The following is a 27,778-nucleotide window of genomic DNA, read 5'->3' as shown; positions in this document are numbered from 1 at the left end:
AACGAGGGGGGGGGGAGGCAAAAGAACTGAAGCAAAAGCTAAAGGCACAATAATGCATGTGGAAAGGAGGGGATAAATGGAAGCAGTGTGGTTGACTGACTGATAATGGGATATGTAGCAATCTGCACATCTCTGCATATGGGTATACAAACACGCTTATATATTGCATTCTGGTCCCCTCCCAGTCATAACAACAGAGAAAAAGCAGAGTGAGTAGCCTCTGTATTGCTGTCAATTCTTCAGCACCTCACGCCATATGATCACAGGCATGGGTTCCAATGGATCACAGCTGGGAGGTAATAGCCTAGTGTGACATATGCCAACTGGATTTTTCATTCACAAGTGAAACAGGACAAAGGGCACCATTAAGTTCTCCTATAGCTCTCTAATGCTCATCCTTACTTGCCTAGCACATTCAGATGGCAGCCAACCTATGGCACTCAATTTGTACGGTATTGAACTTTTGCCAAGAGCTATCCTACTGCCCTTCTGTCCCCTTGCTCAGAATCTCAAAGCCCTTCTTAGCTGATAGGGATTAGGCAGGTGGGCACAAACTGCTGCCATATGTTCTATGGCTGCCGTTGGAGGGCTGCAGGAAGGAGAGCAGGGGTGTAGTTGAAGTGGTTAGCGATTCAGACGAGGGTACAGGAGACGGGTTCGTATCACCCATCCTATCATGGAGGTTGTTGGTATGATCTTGGAATAGTCACTTTTTCTCAACTTAACCTAATTCACAGTGTTGCTGGAAGGATTAAACAAAGAAGGGGAAGTCATCAGTACATAGGGAAGCTGAGCTTCAGACACAGATGGGTAAATCTTTGCCCTACTCAAGAGCAAAATCGACTATATGAAACAAATTCCTGGATGTGTTCCAGGTACAGATGGACTGTGCTTGCATTCTGACCACTGTTTCTGCATGAGAGGTGCATTATGATTTTTCCCAGCAAACTGGGCATACCCCAGTGGCTTTCCAGATGTACAAGGGATAAGCGTGCAGCTGAAATTAAATCTACATAACAAGACTGTAAAACTATTAGGCCCATTTTGATGTCTGAGAATTGTGGGTAGCCATGTTAACCCCTTAAAGTACAGGTACTGATACCAGAAGTCAGAAATATAATTCAAATGTTATATTTTGACATAGTATGGTTTTCATTTATGATTTCATATGTTTCCAATTCACTTCCATTCCTGTCAACATTGCATATTAATTCTCAAAATATACACATATAGGTTAAACAGTCTGGCTTCCATCAACATTAAGACAGCAACACTGAGGTATTGCTTTAATATCCTAAATAGCAAACTGAATTTCTGTAGAGTGACTTTTTGTCATGTACTTGAATTTGTAAAGCAAAGGTGCACTTACCAGTAACTACTATTCATCAAGTATCTTCTCTAAAGACCCACATGAGGAGGTCTGCCACTGGACAGGTTCTTACAACTAAAAGCCTATCTTGTTCTGTGCCAGAACTAGAAATTTGATTCTGCCTGGGGACCATGTGCTACCACACAGCAGTGCCCCCACCTTCAGGACCTCTAGCACTGCTGAAACCAGAGCAGGCAGCAGGGCAGGGGGAAGGGCATGCATACCTGCACAGAAGATACTCTTCTTCAGCAACAAAAATGGAATTGAGAATGGGGATGCTGATGTGGGAGCAAATTTCTGGCTCCAATTCACAGTGCCCCCTGAAGGCTTTTAGGTGTAAGAATCTCTTAAATGGCAGGCCTACTCACACACAATCCCTATGTGGGACTGCATAAAAGATCAATGATGAATATATCATACAGAAAGTGCTTGCCAGCTGCAATAGACAACTTCAATCCATAAGATTTCATAAGGCCAAACATTTTGAATTAAGTGGCCCTTCATTCAAAACAATCAATTTTGCCTTGTCTTATGGCAGAGAACCATGAACTGGGTCACTAAGCAACAGTCACATCACACATCTTTTCAATTCTTTATTTTAAAGAAGAGGCCCACAATGTTTTATAATTAAACTAGGGGCCAAGCCTGCTGCATTCAGGAATACAACAGGCACTAGATTGGTTTGGTGGGGGGGAAGAACTCTGCAGACAGCCTCCCCCTCTTCTCAGGACCTGAGAATGTGGCAGGCAACTGTTCTCCAGATGGCCTCCCACTCCCCCCCAGGACCTGGAAAGGCTTCAGGCAGCTGTTGGGGTGGCATGTCTGTAGCCACAACCAGGTGGCTCGGTCATCTAGGGGCTCTCGGGCAGAGAACTCACTGGCAGGGGCAACTCTCATGCGACAGGGATCTGCAGCCTCTGAGCCTCAGAGGGAAGGAGGAGGTGGTGGTTAGGGGTGGAGAACGGAAGGTGACTGGCTGGCCACTTGACAGACAGGCAAGCCGGTTGGAGGAAGAGGCACGCAGGGGCGGGACAGCCGCCCTGAGTGGGTGTTAAGTGCTGAGTGGCATTTAAACCATGAGACCATGCTTTTCCTCCAAGCCCTTACCAGAAATATGAAGTGGAATAGATGGCCAAACTATGTCAAAATTTAAAACAAGAGATCAACAAAAAGCCAGCATAAGAAAGCTGGTAAGCTCTCCTACATATAAACTAGCTTAACATCTGGCTACATTACTTACTCCATTGGTAGAAAATACCCATCACATTAAGACACAGCCTGGAAAACCCACAACAACCCAATTACATTAAGAATGCAAAACATTTTGTTGAGATTCTCAAGACTATTAGTATGAATGATTCAGATATATTGATTAGTTCTGATGCAGAGTCATTTTTAACCAACATCTCAGAAAAAGATACACTTCAGACACTCCTCCTACAAAGATGAAGTTCAATCATTTCATGATTGAAGATACATTCAGGTGGGTAGCCATGTTGGTCTGAATCCAGTGGTACCTTTAAGACCGACAAAAGTTTTATTCAAGGTATAAGCTTGTATGCACCCAAAAGCTTTTACCTTGAATAAAACTTTGTTGGTCTTAAAGGTGGCACTGGACTTAAATTTTTATTTACTCATTGTTTGACATCAAATTATTTTTGTGGAATAATGTGTTTTACTAAAAGAAAGACAACAAGGCAATGGGCAGACCACTTAGCTCTGAAATAGTTAACTGCATGAGAATTTCAAATGTAAAATGTTGGAGAGTGCAAACTTAAAAACCTACATATCGGTTCAGATCTGCTGATGATATGTTTGCTATCTGGCTACATGGAACTGAAAATTTAGAAGCATTTCTGCAGCACTAAAACAGCCTACATAAAAATATCTATTTTATTATGGCAAACAAAGGAAAGTTACCATTTCTGGATGTGCTTATGCAGAAAGTGTCAGGACATCTTGGACTTACAGCCTCTCATAAGTGTACTCAAACAAATACATATTTAACTACCAGTTCAAACCATCATCCCGCTGAGAAGAGATCTGTAACCAAAACTCTTGTAAGCACAGCAAAATCTATTTAACCCAGAAAAAAGGATCTGCATGCTGGGGGGGGGGGTGGTCTTTCTCCACCATGTTAAAATCTGGCTGGATTGGCTTCTCCTGCAGAGCAGTGCTACAAGAGAAGCTGACCCCAGGATCTGCTGTGCTACATCTAGGAGATTTCTCCCTGAGGCACAGCAGCTTCTGGGGCTGGCTTCTCCAGCAGCCCAGTTTAAACCAGGCTGCACAAGAAGCCAGCTCCAAGCTGAGCTAGCGGGAAGAGTCAGAACTCCCACCACCACAGCTGATCCTCAGGCTGACTTCTGCTGTCCTTTTAAACTTTAAATGGACTGAAGTACAAGCCAGACAAACAGCTGAGAGACAGGAGCAATCTGTTTTCAGATCTACTGGTAATCCACTGTTTTTAAAAAATCTATTGGTAATTCCTGAATATAACTATGATTCTCCTGGGATATTTTTCAGTTTGTAAAGCTGAACTATACCCAAATATACCTGGAAAATATCGATATGGGTTTTTGGGGTATATTTTTTATACAGATAATTCTTCCAAATGACAGGTGTCCTTTACACCTCCCCACACTGTCCCACTCTGTCAATGAAGAAATTGGCTTTAACTCAGCCCTGGAACGTATATGAAGGTGTAAGAGCCCTCTTTATTTAAAAAACCTTTTCAGAATGGCATGATGTTAATATTCAATGAACAAAATATTTTATTTTACATAGAGGGAAATGGTAGCTGAATGAGCAGATAAAGCTTTGATATAAGAAATGGTTGTATAGTTTGTAGAATCTGAATTACAGGCTTTAGAGAGGTTTAGTAGCTTCTTTCTTTGTTTCAGAGTTCTTTCCACTAAAAGGCTTTTATTTCTGTATTTATCAAAACACATCTGTATTTTCTTTGGTCTTTTGAGTTCTTCTGAACTCCCTTGGTTTCCTAGAAGGCAGGTACCCTCTATTAGTACCCCAATTTTCCTTCCTAAAAATCACCAGCTTCCCTCTAATTTCTGAGGTATCTGATTCAAGTTTCTTTCCACACCACTCCAAGGAAATCCTCAACCAATTTCCCCCTTTTAAATGGGCATAGTTTTTCTTCTCTCCCTTGAACATTTCTCCCCACTTCCTTTGGCTTGAATTGGGAATATCACAATGCTGCTCAAGTACCTTCGCCAAATATCAATCCCAGTTCTCCCAACTGTGTTGAACTATGCTGAATCTGGACTACTATTCAAGAATGTTTCCGCTGACTAAAATCCTCAGATTAGACAGTATAGAGCTAAGGGACTGTAAGCTCTTATTTCAATACAGGTTCTGTCAGAATCTGAATCAGATTAACTTCTCTCCAGCACCCGGCTCTAATATCACCTCTCTCATTGCTTTAGCTGGCCAATCAGAGTGCTTAGAACAGCCTGTCACTCAAGCTGTCTGTCTCAAAGAAGAATTAACCCTTCACTTCCAGTTATCTCAGCCCTTGGGGCATCGCTTTTAAAGTCCTGTCCAACACCCTGATTACTGAAGATGCTGGCTGTAAAGGATGACAAAATGTCTAATGAGAAAAGTTTTATCAATGAACATGGCCTAAAAGCACAACAAAAATTAAGGATTGTTAAACCCACTGATGTAACTGAAAACATACAGTAAAGGTAAAGGTAAAGGTATCCCCTGTGCAAGCACCGAGTCATGTCTGACCCTTGGGGTGACGCCCTCTAGCGTTTTCTTGGCAGACTCAATACGGGGTGGTTTGCCAGTGCCTTCCCCAGTCATCACTGTTTACCCCCCAGCAAGCTGGGTACTCATTTTACCGACCTCGGAAGGATGGAAGGCTGAGTCAACCTTGAGCCGGCTGCTGGGATTGAACTCCCAACCTCATGGGCAGACAGATTCAGACAGCATATCGCTGCCTTACCACTCTGCGCCACAAGAGGCTCTTTTTTGAAAACATACAGTACAAGATTACAAATAATTCCCATGTTAATAAAAAAATGTCTCCGTCCCAAACACAGGTTGCTGTTAGTCCTTTATTAGTGAGATAGATGAGATGACAAGTAAATTATTGTTTGAGTGTGCTGACATCTATCTCTGCATGCATCACACTTGGGTTGCTGGCAATTGTTCACTTCTTTCATTTCCCCTTAGTCCTTGCCTGCTATTCCCTCCACAATCTGCTACGCCACCTATATCTCCACTATACCTCAACTCAAAGATTTAATGTTCTTTTTAGAGCCATGTTTGGATTCCATAGTGAGCCACATTTCCAGATAGCTCTGTGGCCTCCAACAGAAAAACAATTCGCAAAATATCATTTTCCTCCTTTGTCTGCATACACTTTTGAAAGGCTCAGTCCTGTCTCTTGCAACCAAGTTTTGTTCCAAACAATGGCTGTGATGGAGTGAGTGATGAGGTAAAGGTCAAATGCACTCTAAAGAATTGGATTCTGCTCTAGTTGTTTTGGACAGTTGTCGGGTTGCCCAGCAAGGTTCCTTCCTACACCTTTCAATGTTACATGGAAAGGACAATTTCACCAAGTTCAGGTTCTTCCCTAAATACAGCACAGCATAGCACATGGGAGAATTTGAACCATGACAATTTGTATTGAACTTCTGATAGTTCAAGGCTCCAGGTTCTTAGATCAAATAATCTCTCATTTTCACATAATCACACAATTTTCTATATTGATCAGCTTGAAGTAACTACAGGATAAAAAAAAACATTAATTTGAACTAGAACATCCTCTATCAATATGCATGAACTGAAAGGCTGGCCAAATCCACCCTTTTATACCCAATGCCCTCAACAATACAGGTATAACCTACCAAAATTTCAAAAGTTATTTTGCATATGTGCACCCAAAGCAATGATATTCAAAGGATAAGGGAACAGGAGAACAGCTGTCTGAGAGCACAGCCTCTTTACAAACCCAAATTCAAAAGTAAACATATAACTAGGGAGAAATACAAAAAGGTTTTTAGGGCTAAAGAGATCACTAATATCCCAGGCCTGTTAATTGTGTTTTTTTTATATTTGAGCTGGTCAGCTAAGCCTAATGACAAACAACTAGTCCAAAAGCTTGCCTCCCATTACCTGGTCAAAAGCTTTAGGTGGCTGAGAGGGCTTAATAGTATGTGTGCACACTTTTGACATGTTTTGGCCTAAGCAAACATACAACCCTAAAAGACAGATAAAAGCTACTAGTCTGAGTCTGCAAGATGATATTAAAATCATTCCTATAAAATTAAAACAGAAGGAAAGCAAGACATGCAGTCTAAAAGTCACATACGTGTACCTATAAAAATAAATGGTTTTGCAGCACAGTTTGTGTGTGAACGCAGAGACAAGACTACTTTGCATAAAAGAATCCCAACCATCATACTGGAAACAGCTACACACTAAACAATAGCTCACTAACACTGTCAATGTACTATAATCCCACCCTCTGCTTCACACATGCACATAGCTTATGAGTATTTCTCTTGATCCCTCACTTCCATCCATCCCCCGCCACTCAAAAAACAGAATTATGCTTCATTCAGTTAATAGCAAAAAATGGCTGAGGACCAAAACTCTGAACTAAAGATGACACTTTTCACTTAGGCTGAACAAGCAACACAAGACTATAATCTATATCCCTGCTGTGCCTATGGATATTTGTGGGTTAAAGATAAGCAAATCTTTCACCTTTTGAAAAGTCTGCGACCGCCCTGTTCACCTCTTTTTTTAAAATAATTTTATTATTTATTATTATTATATAAAGCATTTACAAAAAAGTGAAAGCGAAAAAGCGACCAGCTGATATGGTTTGCCATCCTCTTTTAACATACATATTCAGTTCCCATCACATATTAATCCTAATCTAGAAGTTTTTACCATCTTTCTTAGCGAAATAATTGTTAATACATATGAGAGTATAATCTGTTATAAGAATATATTCTGTTATTATCTTAGGTGATATAAAGTCAGTCCCCTTCATATATTGGCCCTGACCTAAGAGTTACTGCTGCTGTCTTGTTGATACATATGAAGTATAGTTTGCCATCCTCTTTTAGCATACATATTAGCATACATATTCAGTTCCCATCACATATTGATCCTGATCTAGAAGTTATTACCATCTTTCTTAGCAGAGTAATTGTTGATACATATGAGAGTATAATCTATTATAAGAATATATTCTATTTTTGTCTTAGGTAATATAAAGTCAGTTCCCTTCATATATATATTCACCTCCACTCTTGAAGTGTGTTATCAGCAATGGCCCAAGCACAGAACATCCCATGATACTTTCACAAAACCAAACAATCATAATTGAATACTGTCCTCTTCTGTGGACACGCAACCCTTGCCTTAACAACAAAGGCTCAACAACGAACAAAACAAATGGAGTTGAACTCATGTGCACTCCATGGAGTAAGCCTCCTTCCACTCAAAGGAGTTTACGTCCAAATAAACATGGAGCAGGATTCACCAAACAGCTCTGTATTATTTACCTCAGAATAAGCCCCAGTGAACTAAGCGCAACACATTTCCTCCTAGTAAACATACATACTACCAAGCTGCCATCAGAAAAGCTACTTTGAATGACAGCTGAAATGAAACGAGAATCCTGCCATTTAAAGATGAAAGGTGCTGAAGCATCTGTTATAAAAACATAATTAATATTTGCTATTGTAAAATGACATCCATTTGATGGCCACGCCTGCATTAACCAAGAAGTATCACTCAGCCGCTTTCAAATAATCTCTTAACACAAAACAGATCAAATGTCCAGCAAAATTTCCCATATAACTGGCTCGCATCCCAGCTACAGCCTTCGTTCCCAACAGGGTTCCCATCTTCCGTCTCCCCGGTAAAAGAAAAGACTTTGGGTCCAGATCTCTAAGACGGATACCAACCCATCTGGGCGAGGTGGCATCCTTGTGAAGTCGCTACACTTCCCATCACATGGTACACCTTTGATGCCAGGACGGAAGCCATTGGAGCATGAGAAGTCCAGATGTTGCTCGGAAGCTTTACGGCAGGCAGGCAACATTTATCCTTCCATCTGACAAGCGGTGCTTCGCGGAGCTGAGTAAATCAAAGCTGCCGGACTGGGACCTCTAAGCTGCAAGGCTGAGTAGTAGCCACATGTGGATCTTCCGTTCAAAAAGCATTCTAATCCATACAGCTGCAGCAGCCAGTACCACCTCTCATCTGTCATCTATCCTTGTGTACAATCAGGACTTTAACACGCCCCCCCCCCCCCACTGTGTTGGGATGGACACTCAGTATAACGTGACTGTGACACTGACCCCTCTGCAGCCATTTCCAGTGTAAGCCCTGTTTCTAAGCAGTTTATGCCTTCCTTTGAATAATGCATGGCCTGCAGTGTTTAAAAATAGGCACACTTGCAATTTATTAAGTGTGCAAGGGGATCATCCTAGGCCGGTAGCAAATAAGTCATGGGGGTTTGGTAGCGTGTCCCTAAAAACAGGGGAAGAAACCGGCCAAAATTCACGTTCACCAGAATGTGCATTTCTCACTTCTCAGCGTGAATGTATTTTTATGGCATAAAAATGCATAGAATTAAGATGATTGTGACTTCTAAAGACAAAGCAATCAGTAAATATTTGTTTTCAAGTTTCCAGGTTCAGTCCCTGAGACCTGAACAATCCAATTGATCAATTGTAGGCCAGAGCAGCCAGAAAATACCTTGGCTAGCCTTTTTCTAAAACTGAATGGGCTGGCCAAAATTATTACTAGTCAATTTCAACACCAAAGAAGGACAAGTACTCAAAAGCATATAGAGGGCTGGCCTCCTTCTTACTTCCAAAGCTATGTAAAGGCCATTGAGCGACGTAAGATATTTACAGTGGAAAGCCATTAACATGAGCTGTGTAGCAGCCATGCCTTCCTTAGACAAATGAAGGTGTCCCACTAAAAACAATGAACTGGCAGGGGGGACGGGGACTGCACACTAACTGGAATATGCATAAACTATGGTGGCTTTATTTTTTTCCTTCCACGTGTGAGTGCAAATGTGCGATATAAATACCTAATCTAATCAAATAAATAAATAAAATATGTATCTGTGCAATCTAAGAATTCCGTTATTCTATGCCTGTTCATGCCAAGAGATTTCTTGAGACTCACAGGCACAGCTGAACTGGGGGGGGGGGGAGGCAGGGAAAAGAGACATTTCCCACTCTCATATATAAATGCAGATGAGCATTTGATGGGGGAAAAGTGAGAGTTAACATATGTTAAGGAGACATGGGAAGGAAAGGAACCCAGCACTTTCTTTCAGCAGGATTTTCTGATTCCGTAGAGCTCTAAAGTAACTCAAACATGGCAGCTAGGGTTAACTTCATCAGAATTATGCTGCATGCTTTCAGCTATTTTTTCATCCACTATGGACAGTCCAAACCACTTTTAAGTGCCTGATTAAATACAGGTTGGGGGAATGTGGGTGGTTTTAAGTTTTTTACTGCCCTTATATCTCATGCCTCAGGGCAGTGGACAAAAAGGTTATCTGATTTCATCCTTACAACAACTCAGGAAGGCTCGGTTAACAAATGGCATTTGGCTAAAGTCTTGGGACTCTGAACCTAAGCCAACTCCCCCCACCTATTCCCACCAAAGACTAACAGGTTATTAATCCTTCACCTGGCCAGTGGAGACCTTCCCCCCTTTCAAGCTCACCATGCTAAACCTCTGAGAAGAGATGAGTCACTGTGGGGGAAAGAGGACAGGTGATTGAAGCTGAGGACAGGCAGTCTAGAACCATCAGCAACTAGCCATGCTGGCTATGGAAGCCTGGAGGGGAAGGAAGGTATGGCCTAGGCTCTCTATATAAGGAAGTATGGAGGAGAAACCCTACTGCCCCAAAGGCAGCAGCCATTATCTCTGAATTGCAGACATGATTGAAGGCTCAAAAGGGCCACCAGAAATCACTGGGCACCCTCAGAATCCCCTCGGATAGAATGGAGTAGAGAGAAAACTATCCATTCCCCTTGTAGTATCTGGGCAACAATAGCCAAAGGATGAGGAAAGCTGGTATTTGGAGTGGCAGGTGGAGAGCTAAAGCAACCCCTCTGAGCTTCTATCTGGTGATCAACATCTGGTACATGCCATGTAAGAACAATAGTCACTCCCATTGTTTAAATCTGCAGTACTGGCAGTCTTTCAGTTTAGGATGCTCAACTTTTGGATAATGTAAAGGAACACAATAATAATCGTAGTGTCTACTTGTATAAACCTTTGATCCATCAGGGACTGTGGTTTGCACTAAGAACATCTCTCTCAAGAAGGAAGAGAGAAACAAGACCGGCATCTGCTTGGCAGCTTTATGAGTTCTTCTCTCATATGACCAGACACAAGGATGTAACAAAACCTGTACAATTATTTCTGGCATAATTACAATCCAAAATAAAATCTGATTTTACAAGCTGGTTAGAAAATGTTCCCCATTAAAGGCCTGTTTTTTGTGTGTGTTTGTGTGATTAAACCAACAAAAGCCTCCAAAATTACAATCCAAAAGGGGGAAAGGAAGGTTTTACAATGACGGGCTTTTATGAAATTGTTACAATCATCCGATTGAAGATTAGATAGTCATAAAAAGTACTACACGACAATGCAAGTGTAATTATAAAAACGGGAGATAAGCTGTACTCCTAAATTAAATACCTAAAAATGGCATTAACAACACAGATGAAGGCTGGAGGCACAAATTTTTTTTTTAAATGCCATAAAGAATGCCAGCGCATCGGTAATCAGATAACGTAATCCAATGGGCACAGATCCCTGGAGGACAGTCAAATGAATATGCTTACTTTCTGTGTGAGACTCCCCTGCATCACATGATACATATACTTAAATGTTACTGATGAAGCACAGGGATCTAGTTCTGGCCAATAGATCTGCAACTCATGAGCTCAGCCCACGACAAATCCCCTTTCAATGGGGATGTGTGAAAAATCTCACCTATTTTTGCAAAAGGTATTCTTTGACACCAGAGAAAGCAGCTGATTGGTCCTCTGCGCTGCCTGTTAAACTAATGGAGGAGAGCTTCATGCTGTGCAACATTTAGGTGTGGGTTTCTGAATTGAGGCTTTTAACAACATTATCATTTGATGGGTATATTTGCTCCCTAACAAGTCTGGCCACCTTGAGACTCGCCAACCCAAGCAGACGCCATTTAGGCAGGTGTCACAGTTTGCCAGGAGGTTTCACAATCTGGTCTTGTCACCCACTTGGAAAGGCAAAGCAGAAGGGCTTGCCAAACACTTAAAATGTGGCTGGTGTGCTGCATTCAACTTGGCAGGTCACAATTTGCATAGGATTAAGAGCACAAACTTTGTGAAGATTCTCAAGGGCATAATCCCTTGCAGCAATTTCTTCTCCAGGAACAAAATGTGACTTGCACTCCCAGCTTTCCACAGCAAACCTTGTTTGCTTCTTTTGCCTGTTAAGAGGGCACTTGATCCAAATCCCTTTCAGGCAGCACTAATGTCTAGAGTATAATTCCGCTTATCACTCCTATCGTGAAATGGCTGGTTGATTTCTTTCCCCCAAGCTTCTGACCTATTATGTAACAAAACTTAAAAGACCTTACCAATGTTCCCAGATGGAGTCTTGCTTCTGAAAGCAGGGGCACGGGGCTTTCTTTTAGTTTGCATCTGTTTTTTGTTAACAACGCCTCAGTTATTCTACCACTTGTGTTCTCTGTGCATCACGTTACTACAGCCTGGGTTACACTTTACTAACAGGGCAACTCTAAGCAGAGTTACTCCTTTCTAAGCTTGTTTATTTTGTGTGTGTGCACATGTGTGTGTGCGCATGTGGGATAAGTATTGTTAAGTCACTTCTGACATATGGCAACCCTACAAATTAATGACGTCTTCAGTTTTCCATCTGAAACTGAGTTGCAAACTGAGGGCTGTGGCTTCCTTGATGGAGTCAATCCATCTTATCTTGATTCTTCCTCTTGTCCTGCTGTCTTTAACTTTTCCTAGTATTATTGTCTTTTCCAGTGACTCTTGCCTTTTCATGTGTCCAAAGTACAATGCTTCTTCCAAACGGTATGAGCAAACAGCGATGTTTGTGAAAGAGAGATGTTTTATCTCTTATTCTAAGTTCATAGATTTTTCCCTGCAGTTTTCACGCGGGACCTTCTGCTTGTAAAGCTCATACCCGGACACTGAGCCACAGATCCTTCCATTTTCTTTCAAGGGTTTGTTTTAAGAGTTCCAATCATCTTTGAACACTATGTTTACGATGAGGATAAGGACCACCTTGGGAGAAAATGCTTAGGAAGGTGTATTCAGAGTAGTTCTTAAAGATTTTTTGGGCACAGGGTTTTCTCAACATTCACCAGTACCCAATCCTCTTCAAACCAATATTAATCTAGTAAAAGGCTCCCCGATATAATAGGATATGCAGAAATTGCCCTGATCTGGATGGCCCAGGCTAGCCTGATCGTGTCAGAACTTAGCCGCTGCCAGAACTGGTGAGCACTTAGAAGGGAGACCACCAAGGAATACCTGGTTGCTACACAGAGGCAGGCAATGGCAAACCACCTCTGAATATCTCTTGCCTTGAAAACCCTGCAGCAGGCTTTCTCAAGCAGGGTTTCCTGAAACCTTGGGGTTTCTTGACAGCCCTGGAAGCATTTCCCAAATGGGTGGGAGTTAATATGTTATATATATTTAAAATGTGTTTAATATTTATTGGGTGATATGACCATATATGGACATGCTGACCCGCCCACATGCCCACCCCTTCCAAAATGGCCAATGATGGGCCTGGAGGTGGTAGGAATGGGAAGGACCCTGAGTGGGCGCGTACACAGCTATGCTTCCCAAGCATCTTCTGCATGATTGTGACACTTCTGGCATTTCTCAAATCCTCAAGAATGTTTCAGGGGTTTCTCAATGGTAAAGAAGCTAAGAAATGCTGCCCTACAGGGTCACCATAAGATGGCTATGACTTGACACCATTTCCCACCACCAAAGGATCCTTGATACAATAGGTTTTGAAGAAATCTATCAAAGCGTACAATGGTATTTTTTAGTAGTAAGCAAAACTAATCAGTGATAGGAGTCATGTTTTGCAAATAAAAAAGTAACTTCTAACTTCTCAACTGAGGCTCTGCCTTGTTAGAAAGTTCAAAATTGGCATCAAACCTAAAAAATTCATAGCATCAGCCTATTTACATACCTAGAACCATCCAGAACAGCATCCTCTTTAAAATGTGTAATTTCTGACTACCACAGTCCATACGAAAAACCTTCCTATTTTAAGTGCTTTTGAGTGTAGAATATTGTTTTGGAATGCTTGGCCAGTCAGGTCTCAGTGTGACTTTCAGATATCAGTCCCACCTGCAAGAACCTTAGCTTTGGAGTTAGTTCTTCCAGTGTGGTTTTAATTAATGAAGGCAGATGGAGCAGCAAGAGAGAAGTCTATTTTCAGATAAAATATGCCTTAACAACTTTCATTAAGCTAGCTCAACTGGCAGGTGGGATAAAGGCTTGTGGCCAACCTGCCTGATTCAAGAAAGCAAATGTTCAGTATATCTCAAGGCAGTTTCTAACTTAAAGATAGCTGGATATCAAAAGAGTGTCACACAAATTAATAATATTTTCCATATCATGAACTCAGGGTATATTTTCCCCATAACTCAAGTTTCTTTATAAGGAAGGGTTCACATGCTTCCTTTGCTGGCATTCAAATGGAAAACTGAAGACTGGCCAGGTTCACAATTTGTTTCAATATTCAAGTGACACACCAGCTTCTTTTCCTTATTTAGCTACAAAAATTCTGGTTCAGTACCCTACTCAAACATTACAACAAACCGTGGGTAGGTTCTTGTTTCGAACCAGGAAGTTCTCCACTGTGCACTAAGCCTGGGGAACTTCCTAGCTCATTCTCACCTCAAGCAAACAAGTTTTGTTATTGATATCTAAAAGCAGCTATTAGGCATTTTTTTCCATAACGCAGAAAATTAACTTCCATTGTTACTTTTTATCATCAAGTCACAAGTGACTTATAATGACCTTGAAGGTTTTCCAAGGCAAGAAACATTCAGAGATGGTTTGCCATTGCCTGACTCTGCATCATAACTTAGGTATTTGTTGGTGGTCTTCCGTCCAAATTCTAAGGAGGGCTGACCTTGCCTAGCATTTGAGATCTGATGAAATTGGGCAAGCCTAGGCTATTCGGGTCGGGGCTAACCTCCATTATACTGCCTTAAAAATAGCCACTAATGGACCTATTCTCCATGAGTTTGTCTAATCCTTTTTTTTTAAGCTATCTATGATAGTGGATGTTAATCATTTTGCAACTGAATGGACAGGAGGCAATAAAACATACAGAAGAGGTTGATTCCACTACCACCAGATGTGGTCCAGCTTTCCCAGCATCATCACTGCGTTCCAGCCCAAATAACAATTTCAGAGTCATTAGCAAAACCAATAGCTTGAATTCTCTATGCTTGGAAGCTGGATAGCTCCCTCCCTTCAACCCCTTCCAGTGTGGTGTAGTTGTTAAGAACAGTGGACTCTAATCTGGAGAACTGGGTTTGATTCCCCAGCATTTCCACATGCAGCCTCCTAGGTAACCTTGGGCCAGCCACAGTTTTCTCAGAACTCTACCTCACAAGATGCTTGTTGTGGGGAGAGGAAGGGAAGGAGATTGTAAACCACTTCGAGAATCCGTAGGGTACAGACAAGCGGGGTATCAAAACAAACTGTTGTTCTTCTTTTCTGTCAGCTATGAGTCTGCAGCTGGATCTTTGCTCATGGACAGAGTACAGTATGAATTCTGACAAGTTATTTGTCAGGCTGGAGTTTTCATCACATTGCGGCTTGCTCAGAACTTGGTGGTTTAACAGACAATTCCCAAGACACATCATGCTTTTGGAGATCCAATTTTGAGCACTCGGTGAACTAACAGACTCAATTAAAAATGGGCACTCTAGAATAGCAGGGCAGCAAGCCATGCGGCTTCCCCCACTCCAACAAGCTCAAGACAACTAAGGAAAGTGTGTCTTTTGTTAAGTAAATATAACATTTTTTTTCCGACAAAGTGGATGGCAGATGTAGCAAGAGGAACAGCTGCAGGAAAAGCAACAAAAGATCACGATGTGAAAAATACTTGTGATGCAATTTAGAATCATCTGAAGCGTTCAGGGGGAAATGAACAATTTTCCCAATGTTGAAGGACACTGCTCACCATCTGTAATCCCATTGCAGCTCAAACAGGGGTCATTCAAACCATTACTGTTCTAATGGTCATCCACCATTGTGGACAGTGTCTCCCCTACGATCCTCCTTCTGAAGCTTCTATGTTGCATGCACTGCAGTACAATTTTTACTAAGCTCTTCACTGGTGACATAATGTAGTTGTGCAACTACTGCACTAGCCCATGCAATGAACAAATCATTCCGGTCATCCATAAAGCATTCAAACAGCCTCCTACTCTGGCAGAACATCAGCTGACATCAGTTCACCTCACACTCTTGTTAAGCAATGGCTAGTCAATCCACAGCCATCGCCTGCCCTGTTACAAGCCTCACTGCCTTCAGCCTCTGATGTCCTTTCCTCAGTGTGATAGTGGTTATTCTAATAAAGCTGTACTTCTATAGGCAGTTTTCAAAGCACTCCACAGCATTGGGTTCAACGATGTAAGAGGTTGAGTGATGTAATTGCCCTCAGCCCCCAAGGAAGGGTGGACTATAAATGTAATAATAAAGTTCCATTTAGCTAAAAGTGGAAATTTCGTATGATGTAATGAGCCTTCCGCCAAGAGAAGAGTAGAGTTCCACTGGCGGAAGGCTCCTTGCACTTCCCTGTAAGGCTTTATCATCATGTATTGAAGGCAGAAGTCAGAGGGAATGATGGCTTGCCAAAGGCAATCAGACAAGATCGTAGCCAAAGTGGAATTTTAACAGTAGGACTTCCCTGGTCACCATCACATGCTTTGCAGTTCTTGTGAATGACCAGACCTGCAATTTGCAGATCGCACCCTATGATTGCGGACTTTGGCAAACTCCTTTTATCAGCAGCAAGCCCTATCAAATGTGGAAGACACAAGCACTCAACACTGAATGTGGCCGACTGCCAAGCCTCCTTGTAAGCACTCAACCGCTTCATTATCCCAAGCAAAGTGTAGATTTATTAAACAAACATGGCTAATGAGTTTACACAGCTTGATCACCGCTAGGACAAGGGGCGCAGCTTTCAGTAGGGAACCTTTACACCTCGGACTTCCCCAGCAAGAGGGAACAAGCGCAAGAGATAACATTTCAAGCAGCTTGATGATGTTGAACGCCCAAAGAGAACTGCTTTCATCCGGTGGATGGAAAGCTTCGAAGAATTTGCACGTATGTTTTACTGGCTCCTCTTCTCCCCTTCCATTTGCCAATTTCTCTAAGAACCTTGGCAGGGTTCTACAAAAGCCAAGCTCCCTTCCTATAGCCACGTGCTTGAAAGACTCACAGAGCTCTAAGGCCAGCTGATATAAAAGCCCCCATGAAACCAATCCTGCTCTGCTCGTTCTTGAAAGTATAAATTGTTTTACTAGGGACCGCCATTCCTCCCAACTATGAATGGCTGCACTGTAGCATTATGCAAGCCGCACACTAAGGAGGCAAACCAAACATTGACCAATTGCGTTGGTTCTGTTAACTGGTTGACATTGCAAAACTTAGGAAAGGAGCCCTGGAAACTCCTAACCATTTATTGTTGGTAGATAAGAAAGTAGATAAGAAATCCACACCTGCTAGCACCTGCACATCCAGCTGCTATTCATGCCACAGGATCAGGAAGCAGTAAAGAAGTTAGTAAGGCCATAAAGTGCTTGTTCCTTACTCAGCTTCTGCTGAGGGACTTTGGGGCCAGCCACTCTCTCAGCCTAAGCTACCTCACAAGCTTGTTTATTTTATTATCAAATTTCTCATCTGCCCCTATCGACACTGCCGTCCTGGCGCAGTTTACAGCATTATTAAAATCCAGTAACAATTAAGATCATTAAAACCATTAAAACGAATTAAACAGTTCATCAGTCAGCTGTTGGTGATATTCCCATGGTTCTTCTCAGTGGGGGAGGCAGCAAGAGCTATGGGACTGCAGAGAGGGAGGCCCGGTATTGTTCGTCGGTTTGTTTGTCCAACTGGCCTCAACTGTAAGCCCCACAGTAGAGCTCCATTTTGCGGGCCCTACAGAACTGTGTTAGTTCCATGAGGGCCCTGATTTCTTGGGGAGGTCATTTCACCAGGCAGGAGCCAGGGCCGAAAAAGCCTGAACAGTATGCTGGCAAGACAAAAGAACAATAGCACTGGGGTGCTTATATCTCTTTCCACCCGCCAACTCCCCTGAGTTCCAGTTCTGAGCGGGAAATAGTCTGTGCAGGATCAAAGATGTAACATCTTTCTATAAGAAGCAGAGAGGACTCTGTATCAGGAGGACTTCAAACACACATAACACAGCCCACACCTCCCCTCAAACATCCACTAAACAAATAGGGAACAGGTATAGGACATGACCAAAGAGCAAAAAATGGCAGGATACCCTAAAGGGTAAATGTATTTAAAAGGCAAAAGGTTCCCATGAGGAACATAGGGCATATAAAAGAATACACGGCAGAATCAACTACTTCTGACAAGAGCCTATCCTTGTTTCAAAATTCTCCCATGTCCATGTTTTCTAGAATCATAGAGTTGGAAGGGACCTCATGGGTCATCTAGTCCAACCCCCTGCACTATGCAGGGCACTCACATCCCAATCACTCATCCACTGTAACCTGCCATCCCCTTGAACCTTCACAGAATCAGCCTCTCTGTCAGATTGATATCCAGCCTCTGTTTAAAAATCTCCAAAGATGGAGAACCCACCACCTCCTGAGGAAGCCTGTTCCACTGAGAAACCACTGTAGTAAAAACTACAAGTTTAGAAATTCCTTTCTATAACCTTAATGTTTAGGTAGTTTGTTGTGTTTTTTTAAAAATAATAATAATGAAGACGTTGGTATTATTGTGGCTGCATGCAGAAAAATCATTCACCTGCATATACAGCCAAAGAATTCGGCATTCTCTTGCCCCTGTGTATCATCTTGCAAATGTGCTGCAACACTTCACCGATGAGGAATATCCCTGAGGGACCTAGAAAAGCGGAGTACCCGGTTATTAAGCTGTCAACGGGGGACTTCAAAGATTCTCTCCTGAGCACTGCTAATTAAAAATAAATTAATCACTTTGTATCTTTTTTTTAAAAGCACACTGGTGACTGCATGGCCTCAAGGACTGTAAACCTACACACCGGCAGCTGCAGCTGTGTCCCCAGATAAGTTCTTTTTTAAAGTGGCACTTTATGCTCTGCTGCTTGAGGATGCTTGCAGGGCATTGTGGCCAACCCCAGACATAGAAATGGACTTTGGTTTTCCATCTTGCATGCATTCCCCTGCAGCCTCCCTCAACGATTTAGACCCAACAGCAAGGAAAGATGCTGGTTTTCCCTGCATCAGCTGCTATCATTTATGTAAGCTCACTCGAGAGAGTTCAAGATTTTTGATCTACTGCAGCAGTTCTCCATTTAGCAGGCACCAATTGCCTCATGCTACAGTCACATTAAAGGATAAATATACAGGAGGAGGATATCTACTTGCCTAATTAAGAGGTTCAGTGCTGGGATCTCTACGGACTCAATCCACACCGGATCTGTTCCACTTCCAGCTTTTGTGGGCTTTGCAAGAGCCCCTGTGTAAGCAGGAAATCCAGCCAGAGTGATGCAAGATATTGGGAAGTGCTGCAGATTTCAGCATATATTATGCCTAACACTTTCTTCTTCTTTGGAAACAAACAGCGCTAAAAGCAAGCACACGGTATCGCGCCTTCCAGTAAAATAAGCCTCCTGAACTCCAGCTCCCTTTGCCTCTTAGGAAAATTACTTGTTCACTTACTTCAGCACACCAACCAATCATAGAAAGCATACAAAACATTTTAAGTTCCCCCTCCCCGTCTGAGTAAAGTAGTCTGTTGATCGAAGTCACTAGGAGGCATGAAATTTTTTTTCTTTAGGACTTCTTTCCATATAACTGCAGTCAACAGAAGGACGGAAAACTTGTGTGTGAGACTCAGGCAAGGGGCTGCAGCACAATGGAAGTGCATTCACCTGGATGCCAAAGGTCTCAGGTTCAATCTCCAGTTAAAAACCTCGAGAAATAGGCAATATGAAAGGCCGTGGACTTCAGACTCCAAAGGGCTTCTGCCAGTCAGAGTAGACAATACTGTCCTTGACAGACCAAGGCAAGTTCTTGTGTTGTGAAGTCACAGAAAAGAACTACAAAACGTTATCAAAGTTTATTGATACGGTCAGTGAACAGCAAAAATGTGTGTGTGTATACATACACATACTGAGAGCCAGTTTGGTGTAGTGGTTAGGAGTGCGGACTTCTAATCTGGCATGCCAGGTTCGATTGTGCACTGCCCCACATGCAGCCAGCTGGGTGACCTTGGGCTCGCCACGACACTGATAAAACTGTTCTGACTGAGCAGTGATATCAGGGATCTCTCAGCCTCACCCACCCCACAGGGTGTCTGTTGTGGGGAGAGGAAAGGGAAGGTGACTGTAAGCCGCTTTGAGCCTCCTTTGGGTAGGGAAAAGCGGCATATAAGAACCACCTCTTCCTCTTCCTCCTCCTCCTCCTCCTCCTCTTCCTCCTCCTCCTCTTCCTCTTCCTCCTCCTCTTCCTCCTCCTCCTCCTCCTCCTCCTCCTCATATATACATACACATACATATACACAATTGATCACCAAGTACAAAACAAACGTTGATGACATACATTAGTACAACATGCTATTAAAACTGGCAAGCTTGATTTGCTAAAAAAATTTCCTTTTCCTAGAGATTAAAAAGCAGTATTTTGCTACATCACTTGAAACCGACTTAATCCTGTCGCCTGGTTAAAATGTCACAAAATGCCCCTCCGCATGATCCAAATAACTTTCCAAGGGCTTAAAGCAAGACAGAGCAGGGATTATTAGTTTGTTCTGTTCATATATAGTGTACAATGCAGCAGAATATAGGATGTTGTCTTCACAGCGTTATTACATAAACAGAGTCTCAAGTGTAGAGGATGCTGCTGATACCTCCCCAAATAGTACTGCTGATGGAGTACAAAGTATTATGGCCCCTAATCCAGCCTCTTATTCGTCTGCACTTCAAAAGGAATTCGACATCTATCATGATTTCTGAGCTAGTAGTGGGGAAGCTAACATGGAAAAGTAGTTACCATCCCTCTGCCACTAAGAACTGTCAGATTCCTGTTGGCTTTCTCAAGGAACACATTTGTCATTAGCAGCAAAAGCAGCTTATTGAGGTAGGGATATGAACCTCATGATTATTCTTGATGAAACTCATTTGATAGGCAATACACTGATAAAGTCTGCCATGAAAACACTAGAGGGCGTCACCCCAAGGGTCAGACATGGCCTGGTGCTTGCACAGGGGACACCTTTACCTTTTTACACTGGTAAACATGACCCCAGAAATCCAACCCCCAACTTTCAAAAGGCAGGATTCCTCCTGTTCCCAGGAAAAGCGCGTGGATGTCATAATCCGTGCAAGGCTGACTCTCGCACAGTTCAGTCCTCCTAAGAGAAAATTGGCAATTAAACTACACAAACAAGCAAGCAATACAAAGCAATAAAAACAGCTACGATCAGTTAGTTTCCCAGGCCTGCTCCCCACTGGCAAGGAACAAGATGCAAATGACGGGACCAAGTGTTCATGGTAGTAGGCTGGCAACCAGACAGATCCTGACAGGAATAACGTTTGGAAGGATCTCAAACTCCAGCTACCAAATCCAACCTCAGGCTTAAATTCTCTGTATGGCGTCCTCTTTGCAGCAACACATTGCCACAGGAGCTGGTTGGCATACAAACCATATCAGGTCCCCATTACATAACAAGGGTGGTCATGCCCCGTTAGGCACAGCCAACAGGGCCGGGAGCTATCACAAAGCTGAAAACAAATGCCTGCTAAAATAAAATCTCAAAGCGCTATGCTCCGACGCCACTTTCCAACCTCAATCAATTCTGCTGGCAGCAAAGGTCAGTGGAAGCGCTTCGGGCTTGCCCCTCTCCGTGGGGGCTTAGCCGTCCACTGTCAACATCAACCGCCCTGAAACTGCTGAAAAGCAGCATATAAAATCCAGCAAATTAATAAAGAAAAAGCTTTCTCAATGGAGGAGGCAGCAAAGGGAAAAGAACTGGTGGGAAGAAGCAAACATCTGTGGAAATTGAATATCTGTGCTCAATTTGCTCAGCTCTGTCCAAGCACTCTGAACATGGTCCACTCTCTCATTTCATGGCAGCCTGAACAGGCATGTTAATAGAGCGCCATCTTAACCGTGAGGAAATTTAACTTCTTTTCCCTCATATGTTCGCTGTGTGACACAGAGGCCAAGGAACCCTGATCTGGATTGGGATCCTACCAGCCTGTCCACAGCAGAGAAGAAGGGTGACCTTGCTCGATCACTCTGTTCACCGCAGCAGCATCCCATGTGGCCTTCTGCCCACACAGGTTTCATTATCACTAGCATACCTTTCATGGGGATCAACAACAGCCCTCTCTCCTCCTTGTACCAGCAAAAAAGTGGGCGAGGTTCAGCCTGATGGACTTCCAGTGATATGAGCCTAAAACAAGCCATGCTGTTCCTTGAAGGCATACATCAACGAACAACGTTTCCCACATTTAATGCATTAGTTGTGCATGGCTCTTCTTCTTTGGCTAAGGTACTGCTGGCAGGAGAAGACATTTATGATGGCTTGTTGACCAGCTGAGGAACAATGATCTAACAAAGTTCCTAATCATAGAATCATGGAGTTGGAAGGGGACATACAGGCCATCTAGTCCACTCCCCACGCAATGCAACATCAGCCTGCAGCATCACTGACCAACCAGCATCGCTGTTTGAAGACTGCCAGTGAAGCTCACCACCCTGAACCAGCTTGGTGTGGTGTTTAAGAGTGTCAGCCTCTAATCTGAAGAGCCAGATGACCTTGGGCTAGTCACAGTCCTGTTAGAACTGATCTGCAAGAACAGCTCTTTCAGAGTTCTCTCAGTTACCTCACAGGGTGTCTGTTGTGGGGACAGGAAAGGAAAGCAATTGTAAGCTCCTTAGAGACTCCTTCAAGTAGTGAAAATCAGGGTATAAAAAACAACTCTTCTTCTCCCTAGACTGAATTACTGTGACTGTTAACCTCTCTTCTCCAGACTGAACTTTCTCAAGTCCCTCAGTTTTTCCTGACCGAAATCTTTATACGCACAATCCGCCAGACAGGATCAATTGCAGACAGTGGAAGGATCTGGGAAATCAGGGTTCAGATTCCCACACCACCATCTGCTTTGTGACTTTTGGGCAGCTTATAGCATGTGTTGTCTTGTTTCAGTTCGTATTAAGAACATGAATTGCAAGTTGAGATGGATTCATAATCCCACTGCTAACACCAGGTATGACAGGCCCCCTGCACACTTCCCCCACACTGAGGTAAATGTTTTCCTCTCCAAATAAAGTATTGTTCTCTCACCGAGTGAGCTGCCCTTGCCACATGCTTTCTGTTGTTGTGAGGATGAAATGGATGAGGGGAGACTCAAGTGGGCTGCCCTTAATTCTGTGGAGCGAGGGCAAGAGTATAGGGATAAGGCTCAAATAGTAACCAAAATGGAGGGAGCCGTGGAGCCCTCAGTTCCATATCTGCAGTGGGTGTTTCTAGGCCTTCGTGTCATAAAAAATGCTCAAAGCATCTCCCACATGGCTCAGTAGTAAAAGGGATGGGTGGCGTTCTCATCCACAAATACAGCGTGAAGGCCCTGTCTCCCATGCAAGTGGAGCAAAACAGAAGAGAAAATGTTTGGTAAGAATTCTGAACGTACCGTTTCTTAAGCAGTGCCATCAAAAGGACACGTGAGTTCTTAAAGCTGCCATTCCATAAAGCAGCACTAATAACAGCCTTCAAGAAGTCTGTTTCGATTTCCTTTCGGGCTACAGGGGAAAAGGCCTGGGGAATCATTACATCAAGGGACGCTTGACAGTACAAGACCCCTGCCAACCAAAAGACCTCAGCTGAACTCCTTTCCCATTTCTCTCTCCCAATAGCCTCTTTACCACTTCATCCAGCAACCAGGGCTGTGTCTAGATTAGAACAAGAAAGGCGACTTAGATGGTTTCCTTTCCAAAAAGAAAAATACATGGCTCAAACCAACTTGAATCCTTGCCCCTTTATCATGTGAGTGTGCTTCAGAATGCATTTTGTTTTTTCAGTGGCAAGGGGGAAAGCACTTGTATGGGCAGAGGGGGAGGCATTATTTCATGCTTTAAAGGGCACTGAAATGTAAAAAGGATGTCCTGAAGGCACCTTCACATTGAATAGCATGCCTGCTAAATGCTTCATTGCAGAGCGAAGAAACAAACCCATGGTATAAATTCGGGGGCAAGTCCTATGCATTTGTTTTATTTATATTTATACCCTATTTTTCTCCCCAATGGGAACCCAAAATGGCTTGCATCATTTCCCCATCTCCATTTGAATCTTACCACCACCCTATGAGGCAGGTTAGGCTGAAAGAGCATGACAGGCTATAGGTCACCCAGCAAGCTTCGATGGCAGAGTGGAGATTCGAACCTGACTCTCCCAGATCCTAGTCTGACACTGCCCACTACACCCTGCTGAACCCCAGCTCAGATTAAGCACTGCTTGGTTTCAAAGGCCACCAATCTCATCTCCAAGATGAAGGTTGTTTGCAAAGTAAATGTCTGAGTGTGTTCTTTTCTATGCAACCATAACTTTTGCCTTTGTCCTGGACATGCCAGATGAAAGCAACTGCCTACCACGCATGGTGCATTACTTCTTGGGGTAGCCAAGTATCTCCCTGTCACCCATATCACACAATAAACACTTGGAAACACAAATGTGTGTCATGGCAATTTGGTATATAGCTTTCTAGATGCTATCATTTATTTATGGTTCTGAGGTCACCTGGGATGAATTCACTGTTTCAATGAATTCATTGTGACACTATGGTTAAACCGTTCATCCTATATGATCTGTATAGAAATCCACAGGACTTTTAAGATTTGCAAATTAAAAAGTTAGGGGAAAATGCATTTGTAATCAGAAAGCCATTTTTAAAAAGTGTAGGGGTTCTTTTAACTGTAGGTGTTCAAGATTTTGCCCTGCACCTTTACAAGGTGCAGGAGAATCTTTTCTGGCACTAGCATGTGTTGGTGTAGAGAACGTGGTTTATAGGTTTTCGTAATATCTACACTGAAAGTAGCTATGTTTAAAAACATTGTAGGGGCACTGTGCTTTGCAGATGACTTTCCATGAAGCTGAGTATTCAAGTAAGGCAATTTCCACCTCCTTCAAGCGCTGGCCTGTATTTTCAGTGCAATCAACGTCCCTTGTACATGAGCCCTCTTGCAGGCATCCCTTTTCAAGAAAGGACAGAAATGAGATTGAATGGCTGGCTGTTCTTCAGACCAGACTACCAAACTAACCTGATTGCTCTGTGTCTGATCCTGGAAGTGGCTGAGATCAGCCCCCCATCCTGGACCATGTAAAGCAAGGTTCGGGTAAGAATTACTTCATTTCAACAAAGCCAGTCTGTGATAACAGAGATTCCCATTCTACCAGTGACAACTACAAAGTCCTACTCAACTCTGATTTAGGATGCTTTAGGATGCTTTGGGCTGATCCTGCGTTGAGCAGGGGGTTGGACTAGATGGCCTGTATGGCCCCTTCCAACTCTATGATTCTATGACGCTCACTGGGTGGCACTTGGTCTCATCCTGGCCTAATTCACAGGATTGTTAAGAGAATGGAAGAGCAAAAAAGAAATGGGATTAAGTCCTAAAGGAGCCTGCTTGGAAGAAAGCGCCCTTGATTTCACCAGGATCTGTTTTCAAGCACACGGATTTTGAACTGCCACTTTTAATTCTTGTGCAGTTCCTGCTGAGAGAGAAATTAAACATTAGGGAAGCTCAAGAATAATGAGTATTCTGCAATGGATTAATACTGGTTGTGTGAACGATAAACAGAGACAGGTCTTCCTTTTTCCACCACGCAGCATACAGCTACTTCACGTCTGGAAGCAAAACAGCTCCTGGGTCCAAGGTCACCCCACTGGCTGCATGTGGGGGAACAGGGAATCAAACCTGGCTCACCAGATTAGAAATTGGTGCTCCTAACAACTACACCAAGCTGGCTCTCCCACAGTTACACCCCCATTCCCTTTTCTTCTTGTCCCACAAAACTCTGAGAAAATACTGTACAAGCCAGCTTGAACTTCTAAAAACCCATAAACCCAGTGACAACTGAACAAGACATCTGAGTCCAAGTTTTTAAAAGCAGTTTCAAATGCACATTATTAAACAGCAGTACCAATATATGTCATTCTTTCCTAAGTGAAAAGGACATGTCCCAGCCACAAGGAACTTGCAGTCTGCATTCAATAGTAAAAATAATAAAAAAGGCATTAAGGGGAGGTAAGGAGGGGCACAGCCATTAATATGAGCACAGATTACCCACCCAGCTAAAAGCACGTGCTACCAGGCCTCAGGCCCCATAGTTCGCTATGGTATTTATTTATGTAACATCTCTATTCAATGCGAAAACTCTGATTTTAGCAGCATTTGAACCCCAGAATTACCAGACCTAGCAAAGAAAGAAGCGGAATGACTCATTTGCATCTTTGCAGACAGTGGTTAAGACAGTGGTTTTGACTTCCCCTGGCATCTACTGCCTCCTAGAGTTTTGGTGAAGAAAGATCCAAAGGGCCTCGAATGAAATAGGAAAAAAAAAAAAAACAGATGGTGGGGCATAACTGCACAGACAGATTTTATATTCCTGGGCTTGGCTACTTTTCTCTCTATGGTTGAAAGGAAGCAAATCCTGTTATTTCTTTAGAAATTAAAATCAAAGAGCTGATCTTCCCCTTGTTAACAGACATTTTGTGATGGCCACAGCCCAATGGCAGGCAGACGGACCTTCCCCTACTCCAGGGGTAGGCAAACTGCGGCCCTCCAGATGTCCATGGACTACAGTTCCCAAGAGCCCCTGCCAGCATTTGCAGTTTTGCCTACCCCTGCCCTACTCCATCACTTTACAGTGATACCCTCTTTTTTATGCTGGCATGTTATATCCAATGTATGGCAACCCCATAGCATTTTCAAGGCCAGAGACATTCTCTTTGCCATTGCCTCCCAAATAGAAACTAGGGGCAACTCCCCTGCATTCCATCCCTGCTTCATTCTTCCTTCGAATTAGAAAGGCAGAACTGTATGTCGAATCCGACTGGTCTAGCCACCTAGATCTGGCAGATAGGTTTGGGAACTATTAACGATGAATTGCTGATTTTAATTGTATTTTAGCTGTACTTTTACTAATGGATGTATTTGCACCAATGGATGTAAACCGTCCCAAGGCGACTGGTTCGACAGGGGGCAGTCGAAAATTGTAAATAATAAATAAATACCTTATACATTTGACAAGCTCTTCCTAGCTTGGCCTACTCAGGCAAGGCAGGTGCTCGTTAGACTTTATCAAATTCCAAAAGTGAAAGCAGGTTCCAAATGTACCAAACGGAGGAGAGAAGATTGCTCCTGTCCCAAAGCTGCTTTGGGTGTCCATTGGGGAGGGAGGTAGAGAATGAACAGATAAATAAAGGTTTGGGGACCCCTGCGTTACAATATCAAAGACAGGAACTACGACTACACTCTGATCAGGAGAAGCTGCATTCTAGACCAGGGGTAGTCAAACTGCGGCCCTGCAGATGTCCATGGACCACAATTCCCAGAAGCCCCTGCCCGCAAATGCGGGCAGGGGCTTCTGGGAATTGTAGTCCATGGACATCTGCAGGGCCGCAGTTTGACTACCCCTGTTCTAGACCCTTTCAACTTCCTGCACAAGTAAATCATATCACCATCTCCTTTTTGAAGGATCCATAAAGACTGGAAGATTCTTGTTGTTTTTTTAATAAAATTACTCATTAACAATTCAGATTTTTATACAAACGTAGCGGACACCCTAACACTGGGATGTGATCAGACTATTTGCATTTCTTGATTGTATGCATATGAGACACAACTGATGCATTCAAGTGGTTCACCTTACCTCATTAAAATTATAATGTAGGATACTGAGTGAAAGTTCAGCTGAAGATGGTGTGAGGATTGACGAACGATGTGAATTCAGCTACTCAAAGCCAAAAAAATACTCAGAAAATGCCTTATCGGTATTTTTCGGGTGTTATTTCAGCCGTTGTTTTCAGGTGTTACTTCAGCTGGATACATTCTGGGGAGCTCTCAAAATGGGTGAA

General features: G+C 43.0%; 1 protein-coding gene across 7 annotated transcripts in view; it reads right to left on the bottom strand.

Annotated features, from left to right (window-relative positions):
- The window catches only part of PLCH1 (phospholipase C eta 1), a 153,876-nt gene that overhangs the window by 78,150 nt on the left and 47,948 nt on the right, over window positions 1-27,778 (bottom strand). For 2 of the 7 annotated variants that reach the window (XM_077348628.1, XM_077348629.1), the window contains exon 1: window positions 8,320-8,541. The exons of 3 other annotated variants lie outside the window; for them this stretch is intronic. In XM_077348628.1, coding sequence (XP_077204743.1) covers window positions 8,320-8,401 — 82 coding nt within the window. In that variant the 5' untranslated portion in view covers window positions 8,402-8,541. Of the gene's footprint in view, window positions 1-8,319; window positions 8,544-27,778 lie in introns of those variants that run through there. 2 more of the 7 variants (XM_077348627.1, XM_077348631.1) reach the window with 2 other exon arrangements.

The sequence above is a fragment of the Paroedura picta genome, chromosome 8 (assembly GCF_049243985.1).
Source record: "Paroedura picta isolate Pp20150507F chromosome 8, Ppicta_v3.0, whole genome shotgun sequence".
NCBI lineage: Eukaryota > Metazoa > Chordata > Lepidosauria > Squamata > Gekkonidae > Paroedura > Paroedura picta.
The sequence above is the reverse complement of the archived record's forward strand: the minus strand, read 5'-3'. Positions and strand labels throughout refer to the sequence as shown.